Source organism: Oncorhynchus masou, chromosome 16, assembly GCF_036934945.1.
Source record: "Oncorhynchus masou masou isolate Uvic2021 chromosome 16, UVic_Omas_1.1, whole genome shotgun sequence".
Lineage (NCBI taxonomy): Eukaryota > Metazoa > Chordata > Actinopteri > Salmoniformes > Salmonidae > Oncorhynchus > Oncorhynchus masou.
The window spans coordinates 23,669,824-23,684,703 of NC_088227.1; the positions used below are offsets into that span (position 1 = coordinate 23,669,824).

The 14,880-nt window shown below is 40.6% G+C and overlaps 1 protein-coding gene across 4 annotated transcripts in view; it reads left to right on the top strand.

The window, feature by feature from the left end:
• The first annotated feature begins 11,592 nt into the window (after positions 1-11,592).
• snx9b (sorting nexin 9b) overlaps positions 11,593-14,880 on the top strand; it is a 30,351-nt gene continuing 27,063 nt past the window's right edge. For 2 of the 4 annotated variants that reach the window (XM_064991226.1, XM_064991228.1), the window contains exon 1: positions 11,596-12,018. In XM_064991226.1, the coding sequence (XP_064847298.1) occupies positions 12,007-12,018 (12 nt within the window). In that variant the 5' untranslated portion in view covers positions 11,596-12,006. Of the gene's footprint in view, positions 12,019-14,880 lie in introns of all 4 variants that reach the window. The other 2 variants (XM_064991224.1, XM_064991225.1) reach the window with 2 other exon arrangements.

Here is a 14,880-nt window from a genome sequence, read left to right on the forward strand (position 1 = left end):
AGATGAAGTTAACAAGCTAGCTAGTTTCATAATTATCTCCATCACGGTATGGTATTTGGTCACGGTATGGCGCTGGTATTTGCTAGTGTGATATATTACTGCTTCACTGATTTGGCCATGAGAATGTTGTCATGGCGTTGATATTTTCCACGGCAAACTAAATTGTGTTAAGCCATAAGCACAGCTGGTTCTCTAAAAACAACTAGCTAACTCAGGAACGCTTAACTCCGTTCTCTTATATTGAGGCGGTTCAGAAAGTATTCAGACCCCTTGACTTTTTCCACATTTTGTTACGTTACAGCTTTATTCTAAAATTGATACAATTATTTTATTCCCCTCATCAATCTACACACAATACACCATAATGACAAAGTGAAAGCAGGTTTTTAGAAATGGTTGCAAATTAAATCAAATTAAAAACAGAAATACTTTATTTACATGAGTGCTCAAACCCTTTTCTATGAGACTCATTCAGTCAGCATTCAGTTATTCAGTTACTGTTCGAATGAACGTTAGACTGGGAAAAACGAGTGACCTAAGCGACTTTGAGTGCCAGGCGCGCCAGTTCCAGTATCTAAGAAATGGACGGCCTCCTGGGCCTTTCACTCACGACAGTGTCTAGGGTTTACAGAGAACGGTGCGACAAACAACAAACATCCAGTCAGCAGCAGTCCAGTGGGGGAAAAAAGCTAGTTGATGAGAGAATGGCAAGAATCGTTCAAGCTAAGAGGTGGGCCACAAACAGGCAAATAACGGCGCAGTACAAGAATGGTGTGCAGAATGGCATCTCGGAACACATAACTCATCGGTCCTTGTCACGGATGGGCTATTGCAGCAGACAACCACACCGGGTTCCACTCCTATCAGTTAAAAAAAGAAGAAGAGGCTCCAGTGGGTACGCGATCACCAACACTGGACAACTGAGGAGTGGAAAAACATCACCTGGTCCAGAGAAATCTCAGTTCCTGTTACATCATGCAGAGTCAGGATTTGGCGTAAGCAGCTTAAGTCCATGGCCCCATCCTGCCTGGTGTCAACAGTACAGGCTGGTGGTGTAATGGTATAGGGAATATATTCCTGGCACACATTAGGTCCCTTGACACCAATTGTCCATGCCCCAAAGAATTCAGGCTGTTCTGGGGGAAACCTGGCCGACCCGGTACTAATTAATTAACTTGCCACTGAATGTATATCAATATAAGAGAACAGAGGTGAGCATTCCTCAGCTAACATCTAGCTAGTTAGACCTGTTTACAGTGAAAAAAGGGTCCCGAGGATCCCCATTGTTTTTTGTTGTATACTTGCCTGTGAAAGTGATTATCTAACTAACTCACCGTTTGAACAGTTTGTTGGTGGGTGGAGGAGGTCTTTTGTTATATTTTAGCTAAAACGGTGTTGCAGCTGGTAACGCAAGTACATTATTATTTCTGTTACAATCATATACATAACATAGCTATCCATAGCCTTCACATTTGTATGATAGCTAGCTAAATCTATCCAGCTGGGCTGTTGGATAGAGCTACAAAGGGAAGCACAATCGAGAGCTGCCCAGTGACACGAGCCTAGCAGACGTGCTGAATAACTTCTATGCTCACTTCGAGGCAAGTAACACTGAAACATACATGAGAGCATCAGCTGGTCCGGATGACTGTGTGATCACGCTCTCAGCAGCCGATGTGAGTAAGACCTTTAAACAGGTCAACATTCACAAAGCTGCGGGGCCAGACAGATTACCAGGACGTGTAACAGGACGTGAGCCTGTAATACCAACATGTTTCAAGAAGACCACCATAGTCTCTGTACCCAAGAACACTAAGGTAACCTACCTAAATGACTACCGACCCATAGCACTCACGTCTGTAGCCATGACATGCTTTGAAAGACTGGTCATGGCTCACATCAACACCAATACCCCAGACCCAGAAACCCTAGACCCACTCCAATTTGCATACTGCACCAACATATCCACAGATGATGAAATCTCTATTGCACTCCACACTGCCCTTTCCCACCTGGACAAAAGGAACATCTATGTGAGAATGCTATTCATTGACTACAGCTCAGCGTTCAACACCATAGTGCCCACAAAGCTCATCACTAAGCTAAGGACCCTGGGACTAAACAACTCCCTCTACAGCTGGATCCTGGACTTCCTGACGTGCCGCCCCCAGGTGGTGAGGGTAGGGAACAACACATCCGACACTGATTCTCAACACAGGAGCCTCTCAGGGGTGCGTGCTCAGTCCCCTCCTGTACTCCCTGTTCACTCATGACTGCACGGCCAGGCACAACTCCAACAGCATCATTAAGTTTGCTGATGACACAACAGTGGTAGGCCTAATCACCGACAATGATTCGACAGCCTATAGGAAGGAGGTCAGAGACCTGACCGTGTGGTGTTAGGACAACAACCTCTCCCTCAATGTGATCAAGACAAAGGAGATGATTGTGGACTACAGGAAAAGGAGGACCGATCGCCCCTCCCTTTCTCATTGATAGGGCTGTAGTGGAGCAGGTTGAGAGCTTCAAGTTCCTTGGTGTCCATATCACCAACAAACTAACATGGTCCAAGAACACCAAGACAATCGTGGAGAGGGCACGACAAAATCTATTCCCCCTTAAGAGACTGAAAAGATTAGGCATGGGCCCTCAGATCCTCAAAAGGTTTTTCAGCTGCACCATCGAGAACACCCTGACAGGTTGCATCACTGCCTGGTATGGCAACTGCTCGGCCTCCGACCACAAGGCACTACAGAGGGTATTGTGTATGGCCCAGTACATCACCAGGGCCATGCTTCCTGCCATTCAGGACCTCTGTACCAGGCGGTGTCAGAGGATGGCCCTAAAAATTGTCAAAGACTCCAGCAACCCTAGTCAAGTGGTACCGCAAGTCTAGGTACAAGAGGCTTCTAAACAGCTTCTAACACATATGGAATCACGTAGTAACCATAAAAGTGTGAAACAAATCAAAATATATTTATATTTGAGATTCTTCAAAGTAGCCACCCTTTGCCTTGTTGACAGATGGAAGTTCAGAATGTAGCTAGATGTAGAAGGCTAATGTTAACTACAGTAGCTAACATTGCCCATGAATGGAAGAGAGGCTTGCGAGCAAGCATTTTAGCCAGGTAGCCTAGGACAACAAAAAATAAAAGCGTGTACAATATGACAGGGTGATAGACCGTTTCGTGAACAGGAACTCCTGTTTTCATTGCGACTTGCCGTAACTCTGTGGTTCTCAATCAGTAGTTGTTTAGACCTGTCTAAAATAAATAATGGATTTATTGTGATGGTGTATATTCAACTGATTTAATAGACTTTTAAAATGTAGATGTTCCAAAGGCGCGCATCAACATTTGTATGAGGCTTGTATGTGTGAAGGCCTGGATATGCTAAACACGTTTATGTTAGTATGTTAGTTAGTCTTTTGCAATATAATAACTGGCTGACACAATTTCATGACTACCACAGCCCAACTCTGAGCTCCTTGACTACCTGGGTAAACAATGACTATCACTTTTTACCCCTTTTTTTTCTTTTTCTACTGTATTATTGACTATATGTTTTGTTTATCTCCATGTGTAACTCTGTGTTGTTGTTTGTGTCACACTGCTTTGCTTTATCTTGGCCAGGTCGCAGTTGCAAATGAGAACTTGTTCTCAACCAGCCTACCTGGTTAAATAAAGGTGAAATTAAAAATGTAAAAAATAAACTCAGTCACTGTGTTTCTCAAATACTTCACCATAACCCACCAGTGTTATTACTCTGTGAGGTAGACATTCATCATGCAGTCAATTCAGTGTTATGATTTATTATATGTTTCCTTAACTCAAGGATTTTCCATTGAAGTAGTACATTTTTCACATTGTTATTGATATGTTTAGTCATTATGTTGTGTCTCTCTTACAGACTCTCAAGACAGTGGCTGTCTGTGCTTCTGTTTCTGTTGGTTACTGATCTGAGTTCTCCTTCGAGAACATCCTGTCCCTTTGTGAGTTGAATGGATGTGGGCGGATACTACTGTACAGTACACACACACTCACACACATAACACTCATTAGAAACACTCACATGTAGCCGACACACACAGCATGGAAAAAAACACCCATATCTTTACAATACCAGGAAACACAATATATGCAGCTTGTATGTAAATGAATATACACTGAGTTTATAAAACTTTAAGAATTGCTCTTTCTATGACAGACTGACCAGGTGTAAACTACAATCCCTGATTGATGTCACTTGTTAAATACACTTCAATTAGTGTAGATGATGGGGGGAAGCAGGGGCGCAACATTCAATGGGGTTATGTCCCCCCACATACTGAAATTGCATTTTTGTCTCCCCCAGTATTATCAAAACAATGTGAAACAATATGCGGCAATGGTGTACTTTAGGACCATGCGGTTGCCTAGAGCGGTCGGGTAGGCTGTTTGGAGTGTTGAGAAGGCTGGAGGACTGAGTGGACACCACAGAGCGGCTGATAGGCTGTGTGAAAGCAAAGCTTCTGGAAGTCTGGCTGGACCAGCAAGGGAGAGTTGAGCATATTTCAGTGTGTTGAGCTCTTTCACCGAGTTGTAAAAGTAAGCAGAGCAGAAACTGGCTACTCTTTAGTTGACTGATGTAGCTGGCAAGATAACTGCTGTTGAAATTAAAACCTCTTGTAGATCGGCTCCTTTTGTTATTTTAGGCGTATGTGACGCAGCTCACTTACCAGCCATGGTCCTAGCAATTTTGCTCCCTATAGGCAATATTAAATGCCCAAAAATAACTTGAAAAATAGGTTAAATTAACAGAGATTCTTACATGGCCCTTATATTTGGTTGTCTGTATTACTGGGCTAGATCAGTCAATATGCTGGAGGTACAGTACCAGTCAAAAGTTTGGACACACCTACTCAAGGGTTTTTCTTTATTTGCCAAGAGTTTACAAAGCTGTCATCAAGGCAATGGGTGGCTACTTTGAAGAGTCTCAAATTTAAAATATATTTTGATTTGTTTAACACTTTTTTGGTTGCTACATGATTCCGTATGTGTTATTTCATAGTTTTGACGTCTTCACTATTATTCTACAATATAGAAAATAGTAAAAAATTAAGAAAAACACAGTAATGAGTAGGTGTGTCCAAACTTTTGACTGGTACTGCATGTAATAATGATCTCTCCCCTAGCTTGATGACTGTGGGCATTTTTACATTTAAAAAAAGGGCCAACACTGATTTTGAAGTTGCCTGCGGGGCTACCTCATTACGTGACCTTGAGCAACCATGACCGACTCATGTCCGCTACACACTGTATAAACTAGCTTGACTGATTTTGAAGTTGCAGGCGGGGCTATCTTATTAAGTGACCTTTTGGGCTAATGGCCAACTGTAAGGGGTGCGTAACTGGTGGCAGGAGAGGGAAGGAGAGCAGAACTAGGTAATAGCTGGAACAGTTTCATTAGGTAATAGCTGGAACAGTTTCATTAGGTAATAGCTGGAACAGTTTCATTAGGTAATAGCTGGAACAGTTTCACTAGGTAATAGCTGGAACAGTTTCACTAGGTAATAGCTGGAACAGTTTCATTAGGTAATAGCTGGAACAGTTTCATTAGGTAATAGCTGGAACAGTTTCATTAGGTAATAGCTGGAACAGTTTCATTAGGTAATAGCTGGAACAGTTTCATTAGGTAATAGCTGGAACAGTTTCATTAGGTAATAGCCGGAACAGTTTCATTAGGTAATAGCTGGAACAGTTTCATTAGGTAATAGCTGGAACAGTTTCATTAGGTAATAGCCGGAACAGTTTCATTAGGTAATAGCTGGAACAGTTTCATTAGGTAATAGCTGGAACAGTTTCATTAGGTAATAGCTGGAACAGTTTCATTAGGTAATAGCTGGAACAGTTTCATTAGGTAATAGCTGGAACAGTTTCACTAGGTAATAGCTGGAACAGTTTCATTAGGTAATAGCTGGAACAGTTTCATTAGGTAATAGCTGGAACAGTTTCATTAGGTAATAGCTGGAACAGTTTCATTAGGTAATAGCTGGAACAGTTTCATTAGGTAATAGCTGGAACAGTTTCATTAGGTAATAGCTGGAACAGTTTCACTAGGTAATAGCTGGAACAGTTTCATTAGGTAATAGCTGGAACAGTTTCATTAGGTAATAGCTGGAACAGTTTCATTAGGTAATAGCTGGAACAGTTTCATTAGGTAATAGCTGGAACAGTTTCATTAGGTAATAGCCGGAACAGTTTCATTGAAAAACCAACGGCATAAAGAAATAACCAACATGGGTCCAAAACCCGACGCGCACCAGTCAACATGTGCACAAGCACTTACAACAAACAATACCACACAAAGACATGGGGGGGGGGGACAGGGGGTTAAATACACAACAATAAATGAGGGAAATGAATACCAGGTGTGTAGGAAAACAAGACAAAACAAATGGAAAAATGAAAAATGGATCAACGATGGCTAGAAGAACGGTGACCCCAAACGCCGCCCAAACAACGAGAGGAACCGACTTCGGTGGAAGTCGTGACACCAACACTGATTTTGAAGTTGCAGGTGGGGCTACCTCATTACATGATCTTTTGGGTTAAGGGCCAACACTGATTTTGAAGTTGCAAGCAGGGCTACCTCATTACATGATCTTTTGGGTTAAGGGCCAACACTGATTTTGAAGTTGTAGGTGGGGCTACCTCATTACATGACCATGAGCAACCATGACAGACTCAAGTCCACTACATATAAATTTGCTTGATTGCTAATTCCAGAAGTTAGATGTGTCGATTGTATCCCCTGAACTACTATCTTCAGCCCCTAAATATGTTAGCTAGCTAACAGGCTAAGAAGCTAGCTAGCAAGTTGATTCACACAAATGTCTGTGGTCATTTAGCTAAATAGCTGCAGTGCAACATAACCAAAGCCAAAACCAACTTTTTCTAAACACATCAATCTATGAATATATGGCCAGTAACAAAATCATCAGAGTAGATTACATAACCTTGGCCTTAACATTCTTTGAGTAGTTGAGTTAGTCCTCGGTGAGGCAGTTAACAAAGCTGTTTCTTAACTCAATACTGTTAAAGCTGCAAGACATGAGGTGTTATTGCAGGTTTTTCCTTGCTAATGTAAACTGGAAAATGAGAGGCATAAAGCAGATAACAGTGTTCAATTAATTCATTGATTTGTCATGTCCATACCGATTTGTCATGTCCATACCGTAGCAATCAGTCTGCATAATTAACTATCACAAATGATTTGATGAAGGCTGTACCCCTTACTGTACACTTGGAGATCTGTGATAGAGACATTGTCCTACAGGTAACCTGTTATTAACAGGTTAGAATTTCAACTAGTTTACCTTGATAATGATTTACAACTTAAGATTGGAAGAACTTCACGAAAGAGCAAGAACATTTTTGTATTGAAAAATTATGTGAACCCTTTGGAATTACCTGGATTTCTGCATAAATTGGTTATATCATTTGATCTGATCTTCATTTAAATCACAACAATAGACAAACACAGTCTGCTTAATCTAATAACACACAAACAATTATATGTTTTATGTCTTTATTGAACGAACCGAGTAAACATTCACAGTGCAGGGTTGGAAAGGTATATGAACCCTTGGATTTAATAACTGGTTGACCCTCCTCTTACAGCAATAACCTCAACCAAACGTTTTCCGTAGGTGAGCATCAGACCTGCACAACGGTCAGGAGGAATTTTGGACCATTCCTCTGTACAAAACTGTTTCAGTTCAGCAATATTCTTTTGATGTCTGATGTGAACCACTCTCGAGGTCATGCCACAGCATCTCAATCGGGGTGAGGTCAGACATGTTTTCTTCTGTTGAAGCCATTCTGTTGTTGATTTACTTCTGTTTTTTTGGTCATTGTCCTGTTGCATCACCCAATTTCTGTTGAGCTTCAGTTGGCAGATAGCCTTATATTCTCCTGCTAAATGTCTTGATAAACATGGGAATTAATTTTTCCGTCGATGATAGCAAGTTGTCCAGACCCTGAGGCAGCAAAGCAGTCCGAACCATGATGCTCCCTCCACCATACTTTACAGTTGGGATGAGGTTTTGATGTTGGTGTGCTGTGACTTTTTTCTCTCCACACATAGTGTTGTGTGTTCCTTCCAAACAACTCAACTTTAGTTTCATCTGTCCACAGAATATTTTGCCAGTAGCGTTGTGGAACATCCAGGTGCTCTTTTGCGAACTTCAGACTTGCCGCAATGTTTTTTGTTGTTGAGAGGAGTGGCTTCTTCCATGGTGTCCTCGCATGAACATCCTTCTTGTTTAGTGTTTTACGTATCGTAGACTCATCAGCAGAGATGTTAGCATGTTCCAGAGATTTATGTAAGTCTTTAGCTGACACTAGGATTCTTCTTAACCTTATTGAACATTCTGTGCTGTGCTCTTGCAGTCATCTTTGCAGGACGGCCACTCCTCGGGAGAGTAGCAACAGTGCTGAACTTTCTCAATATATAGACAATTTGTCTTAACGTGGACTGATGAACATCAAGGCTTTTAGAGATACTTTTGTAACCATTTCCAGCTTCATGCAAGTCAACAATTCTTAATATTAGGTCTTCTGAGATCTCTATTGTTCTAGGCACGGTTCACATCAGGCAATACCTCATGTGAATAGCAAACTGACATTTTGTGAGTGTTTTTTTAGATTGCAGGGCAGCTCTAACCAACATCTCCAATCTCGTCTCATTGATTGGACTCCAGGTTAGCTGACTCCTGACTCCAATGATCTTTTGGAGAAGTCATTAACCTAGGGGTTCACATACTTTTTCCGAGCTACACTGTGAATGTTTAAATTATGTATTCAATATAGACAAGAAAAATACAATAATGTGCGGGTTATTAGTTTAAGCACATTGTGTTAGTCTGTTGTTGTGACTTAGAGGAAGAACAGATCACTTTTTTGACCAATTTATGTAGAAATCCAGGTAATTCCAAAGCGTTCACATACTTTTCCTTTCAACTGTATTTGCAGAATTATTGAACATGTGACTAGTGGCAAACAAATTGACACTGTAAACTTGACTGAACACAGCTGAGTGGCAATGTATACCCTTGCAAAAGTAAATATTAGCTGCAAACTTCCAGCAAGTTTGTGGCAAATTTGCTGCAAACTAAATTGTGTGCCACAAAACGTTGCCAGAAGTTTGCAAATGTTGCCACTAGTGGTGAAACTGCGGCAAACCTTTGGCAACAATAAAAATGTATTTGCACTAGTTGCAAACAGTTCAACTGAGTTTTTTCTGGCAAATAATTATATCGAGATTCTGTTTCAATCTGTGGCAAAAATGTGGCAACAATATGTATTGCCACAAGTGGCAAACAGTTTACCAGAATTACACATGCGTTTTAAGACCAGTAACCGGTAATTTTTCTGCCATTTTGGTGCCACTCCAACCCTTGCTTCCAATGGGTGAGCATCTCCACCTGGCTGATGGGGGGCAGCTTGGTCAGCAGCATCTGGAAGGCAGGAGGGGGAAGTCTGCTGGAAAAGCTGCTGGGGTATGCCTGCACACAGCAATGACGTTAGCAGAGAGGAAGAGGCAAAACGAGAGGTTTCACTCTTGACAAGATCTGTCCAAAATAAGCCCAATGTGTTTCCATGGGCTTATTTTGGCCCTATGGGCTTGTTCCCTGCCTTCCCGCTTTTGGGACAATGATTCCCATTGTTAGGGTGGAGACATAAACATCTCGTCAGGTGAACCACTCCCTTCTCATAGTTTCCAAAGGGTAAGATCACAGATCATAGATGAGTTGAAAGGAACAATGTAAGGTCTGGACTGGACCAAATAAGTGAATATAGGAAAGGCTTTTCTTCCCCCAAAATGTTTTGTACCCTTTAGACAACAGAAATTCAGAAGAATAAGATTGATTACAGTCCATATCATAGATCAGCCCCCTTACAGAGTCTCTGGTATTGTCCCCTGTGAGATATAATAACTCACTACTGTAGTGTTGACAATTGACTATATTTACTACTGTATGCAAACAGAAACTTTACTTGCAAACAAAATGTCACAAGCACTGTGGTGGAGGATGGGACTACAATAACCTGAACACTACCATGCTGTAGAGTAGCACTTACATCCAGAATATGTTGCTGTAGGCTTCAGCTACAGGACTTGGCATAGAAGGTGGTTGAGAGAGCACTGTAGGCTTCAACTACAAGGGCTCTTCTCCACCCTTCTCCTGAAGTGTGCATTTGCACACTCCTCGTCATGGATTTAAAAGCATAGGATAGTTTCCAGCATTGCTTTGCTAAATCCGTACAAGAAAATGTGCTTTGGGAAAAAGGTGGGGAATCAGGATGCAATTCACACAGAAACATTACATTTAGGTCAAACTCATATTAGTACTGCCTATGAGGAGAAACAGTGCCACGTAATGACTTGCAACTAGAGAATTAGATACTGTAGACATTATCTACAATCATCCTCCACCTCCTATCTATCCAAATAGTAGTAGTGAAGAAAAGGACTAGGGCAAGGACAGACATGTGATGATCTGGACGGAAGATACAAAAGGGAAACTTTATCAACACATAACATAGAGGTGCAGACATGACCAAGTAGTGCCAGGTGACTATGGGGAATTGGCTTAACATATAACAACCAACGCAGGAGACTGCCAGGATAAACATAACAAAGGAGTAATTAGCATTATCAAACTGATGACATGGGTATCAAAGGGATATAATGTAGGGCAACAAATATAAATATATACGGTATATATATGATTATTTAGTGCTTACATTTCTCCAAACAGTACAATAACAAGGGGCACATATTTCATCATATCATACACATTGGAAGGAGTAAGGATAGGGCCGCCCAAAAGCATCTTAAGGCTACGTTCATCGTTTGAACCTTTGTTCTAACAGGAATAAGTTAAACTTTTAAATTACTTTCCTCACAAGATTTGTATTACATTTCCAGAATCTACCTATAACTATGAATCCAAATCATTTTAAACAGTGGGACAAACTCCTGAGCAAATTTATCTAGGAAGGAAGAAAAGCCTGTGTCAAACTTAAAACAATTTGAATGCGTTTCTAATGGACTGACACTGTAAATTCATTAGGCCTGTGGACCTTTAACCATGCTTCTGTCCAGCAGATGGCGACATTTTTATTAGTCCTCTTTTGAACAGCGCCCTTCACACCTGCCTGTCATGCGCTGTCAAACTGTCAAAACTTTTTCACAAGGATACATTGTAACAATTCAATTATTATATTGAAATATCATGGCACTAACCAATTGTTATTTGAATCTAATTTGACATACAATTACATGCTGTTCACTGATCTTTCTGTGTGATAAATACAATTTCAAAATAAAAGACAACATACCAAAATGTATTAAAATAAATGATTATTGTTATTATTATTAGAAGTCGACGTAGTAGTAGCGCTAGTTTTATGTTATTATTAGGCCTTACTATTATTGTTGTTGTTGTTAGTATTATTATACGTTTGATTAGTATTATTGTTTTTAGCTTGGCCAAGGCTACTGGGGATAGGAGAGTCCTGACCTGGATCTACAAACTCACACAACTAACTTGTCATATACATAGTCTATAGGCCTGCTTGTCTTGGGAGAACCATTGGACTGAGCCCACTATCTTTCCGGTTTCTTACTACCGGTAGGCTACAGGAATCTTGCTCCCCGGGCTCTGGAGTCAATTCAGCTATTTACCCGCTATAAAGAAATGTCATATTTTTGTTGATATACACAATTGGGATTGACTGTCGCGGATTTTTTCGCACTCAACCATTTTAGCTGTCTCTCTCAGGTTTGAGGTTAAAGGGCATCTTGTATTTAGTGATGTATTAAAATTTGTTCTGCGACGACTCGCCCCAAGAAGTGCCTTGTTTTCGCCCAGTTGAGCTGCGAGGAAATGTCTGGCTGAGGATTTGTAACCCACGAAAACCTCGGCCCGTTTTGTAATGATAGATTAATGCACCGACAATGGCAAACAAGGTAGGATGACATCTTTACAGAAGTGTTTTTTTCTGAAATCTGGCTATCTATCCATTTTGAATTGTTTTAGCACCAGAGTTAGTCGGAGAAGGAGAATATCAGGGCTGTGAGAGTTCTATTTTCAGTCTGGCGCTTACCCCGAAATTTGTTACATTTGAACTATTTCCTCGGTATTAAGACAGGGGAGAAGACATTTTATTTTCTCTGTTGTTCGTACTTCAAAATGGCTTAGGAACGCTTTTATATGAACATGGAAAATATGTATCATTAAAACGTGTCTTGTGACATTTTATTACCCTTCCAGTGCGGGTCATTTCTTTACGCTAAGAACTCTGGGAAGTGCAGTGCTTTGAGCACAGAACTTTGTGGCAGAGGGTGAAAATGTTAAACGAGTTGGTGTTAACTTATTGATACGCATAAAAGCCCACTAAAGATAACTAAGGTACCAAGCTACTAACATTGCACTATGCAGGGTACTATAATCTATAGCTGTTATTATTATGTGCAAAATGCTACGTTGAGGCTCGGCGTGAAATAGACTGACTTGGAATGAAAGGGAAAGGCCCATTCGTTCTATGAAGGATTCCTCCTCTAACATTCTATAATGGAGCATCCTAGAATTCTATGGAGGTGTACGTTGTATAAAATATGCTGTCTTTTGAGTTAATCTCTGGTGATTTCGCTTGAGACTGCATGCTTCCTTTTGGGGTAGCGTTTGAAGGACAGAATTGAAATTGATTTCACATTCTAAGGAATCTTGACTATGTGGTTCTGCCTTTCTATGGAGTATTCAACTGAAACATGTCAGCCATTCCTGTACTTTTATCATCGGCAAGAGTATGTAGGCTACACGAGGGCCACATCAAATAGATCCTATTATGTAGCCTAAGTTCTGCATTCCTTTTTATGGTCTGTCCAGACGTTCCAAAGAATGTTGGCTATTTGCTTCCACCCTCTCGTCTCATTGTAATCCATTCTATGAATCATTAGGAATGTTGTATTAGCCAACGCTCTTCTCTTCCATCAGCTTCAGTGTGTAGCCTAGCTGTAGATCCAGACACTGAGCTAAAGAGCACCCTAAAGTCTTCTGACAACTTGCATTTCTGCCAAAACTGACTGAGTCACTCTGTCTATGGTATCATTCTTTCTTCCTCCCCCTCTCTGTCCCCCGTCTTCTCCCGGCCTAGTGGAAGCTGTCTGGGAGGCTAATGTTAAAATAGACCTCTATTCAGAGGCTGAAGGTGCTAAGCAGGCAGGCAGGCAGACAGGCAGGCAGGCAGACAGAGAGGGAGACCGAGACAGACAGGGGCATTTCCATGGAAAAGGACCCGTGAGCACCAACATGTGAAAATCATAGGAGCATATCAAATTGGGTGTCAAATGAAAGTATATATGTTTGGGTAATTAAGGCATAAATACGTTTTTCAACCATTTTCCATCCTAAAAATGAGGAATAAGTAAAGGCTTTGATTTCTGGGAAAAACAGATGGAAAAGGGGTCTTAGAAAACATCTACCAGAAAGTCTTAAAAGGTATCAGAAATAGATAAAGACCGCTGTCAACTAATATCAACACTTATATTTAGTTTTTTCCTTACCTTCTGTAAATTCAAGACATATTGCTTTGTGCCTTTAAATTCCGTTACCAAAAACCCACATACTGTATCTTTAAAATATTTTCTAATTTCATGCCCTTATGAAGAGGGACGACAATGAAATTTCATAGAAGTAACAAATACAGTGTCTTCAGAAAGTATTCACACCCCTTGACTTTTTCCACATTTTGTTGTTACACATTCTGAATGTAAAATTGATTCAATTTAGATTTATTTTGTCACTGGCCTACACAAGACCAGGGAAGTTTTCCAATGCCTCACGAAGAAGGGCAACTTCAAACATTGAATATCCCTTTGAGCATGGTGAAGTTATTAATTACACTTTGGATGGTGTATCAATACACCCAGTCACTACAACGATGCAGGCATCATTCCTAATTCAGTTGCCGGAGAGGAAGGAAACCGCTCAGGGATTTCACTATGAGGTCAATGGTGACTTTAAAACAGTTACAGGGTTTAATGGCTGTGATAGGAGAAAACCGAGGATGGATCAACAACATTGTAGTTATTCCACAATAGTAACCTAATTCACAGAGTGAAAAGGAGGCCTGTACAGAATAAAAATATTCCAAAACATGCATCATGTTTGCAACAGGGCACTAAAGTAAAATTGTAAAAAAGGTGGAAAAAGCTATTCACTTTTTGTCCAGAATACAAAGTAATGTTCTGTTGCAAATCCAAGTACCACTCTCCATATTTTCAAGCATAGTGGTGGCTGCATCATGTTATGGGTATGCTTGTAATTGTTTAGGACTGGGGGGTGTTTCAGGATAAAAAAGAAACAGAAGGGAGCTCAACACAGGCAAAATCCAATAAGAAAGCCTGGTCCAGGGTGCTTTCGACCAGACACTGGGAGATGTGCGCCAAATCTACACTGGAGTTTCTTACCAAGAAGACAGTGAATGTTCCTGAGTGGCCGAGTTACAGTTTTTCCTTAAATCTACTTCAAAATCTATTGCAAGACATAAATGCTTATCTAGAAATGACCAGCAACCAATTTGACAGAGCTTGAAGAATGAAAATAATAATGGGAAATGTTGCACAATCCAGGTATTGAAAGCTATTAGACTTACACAGAAAGACTCACAACTGTAATTGCTACCAAAGGTGATTCTACAAAGTATTGCCTGAGCTGTGCATGCTTATATGAATGAGATTCTGTATTTCATCTTCAATACATTTGCTAACATTTTTTTAAACATGTTTTCACTTTGTCATTATGGGCTATTGTGTGTGTATATTGGTGAA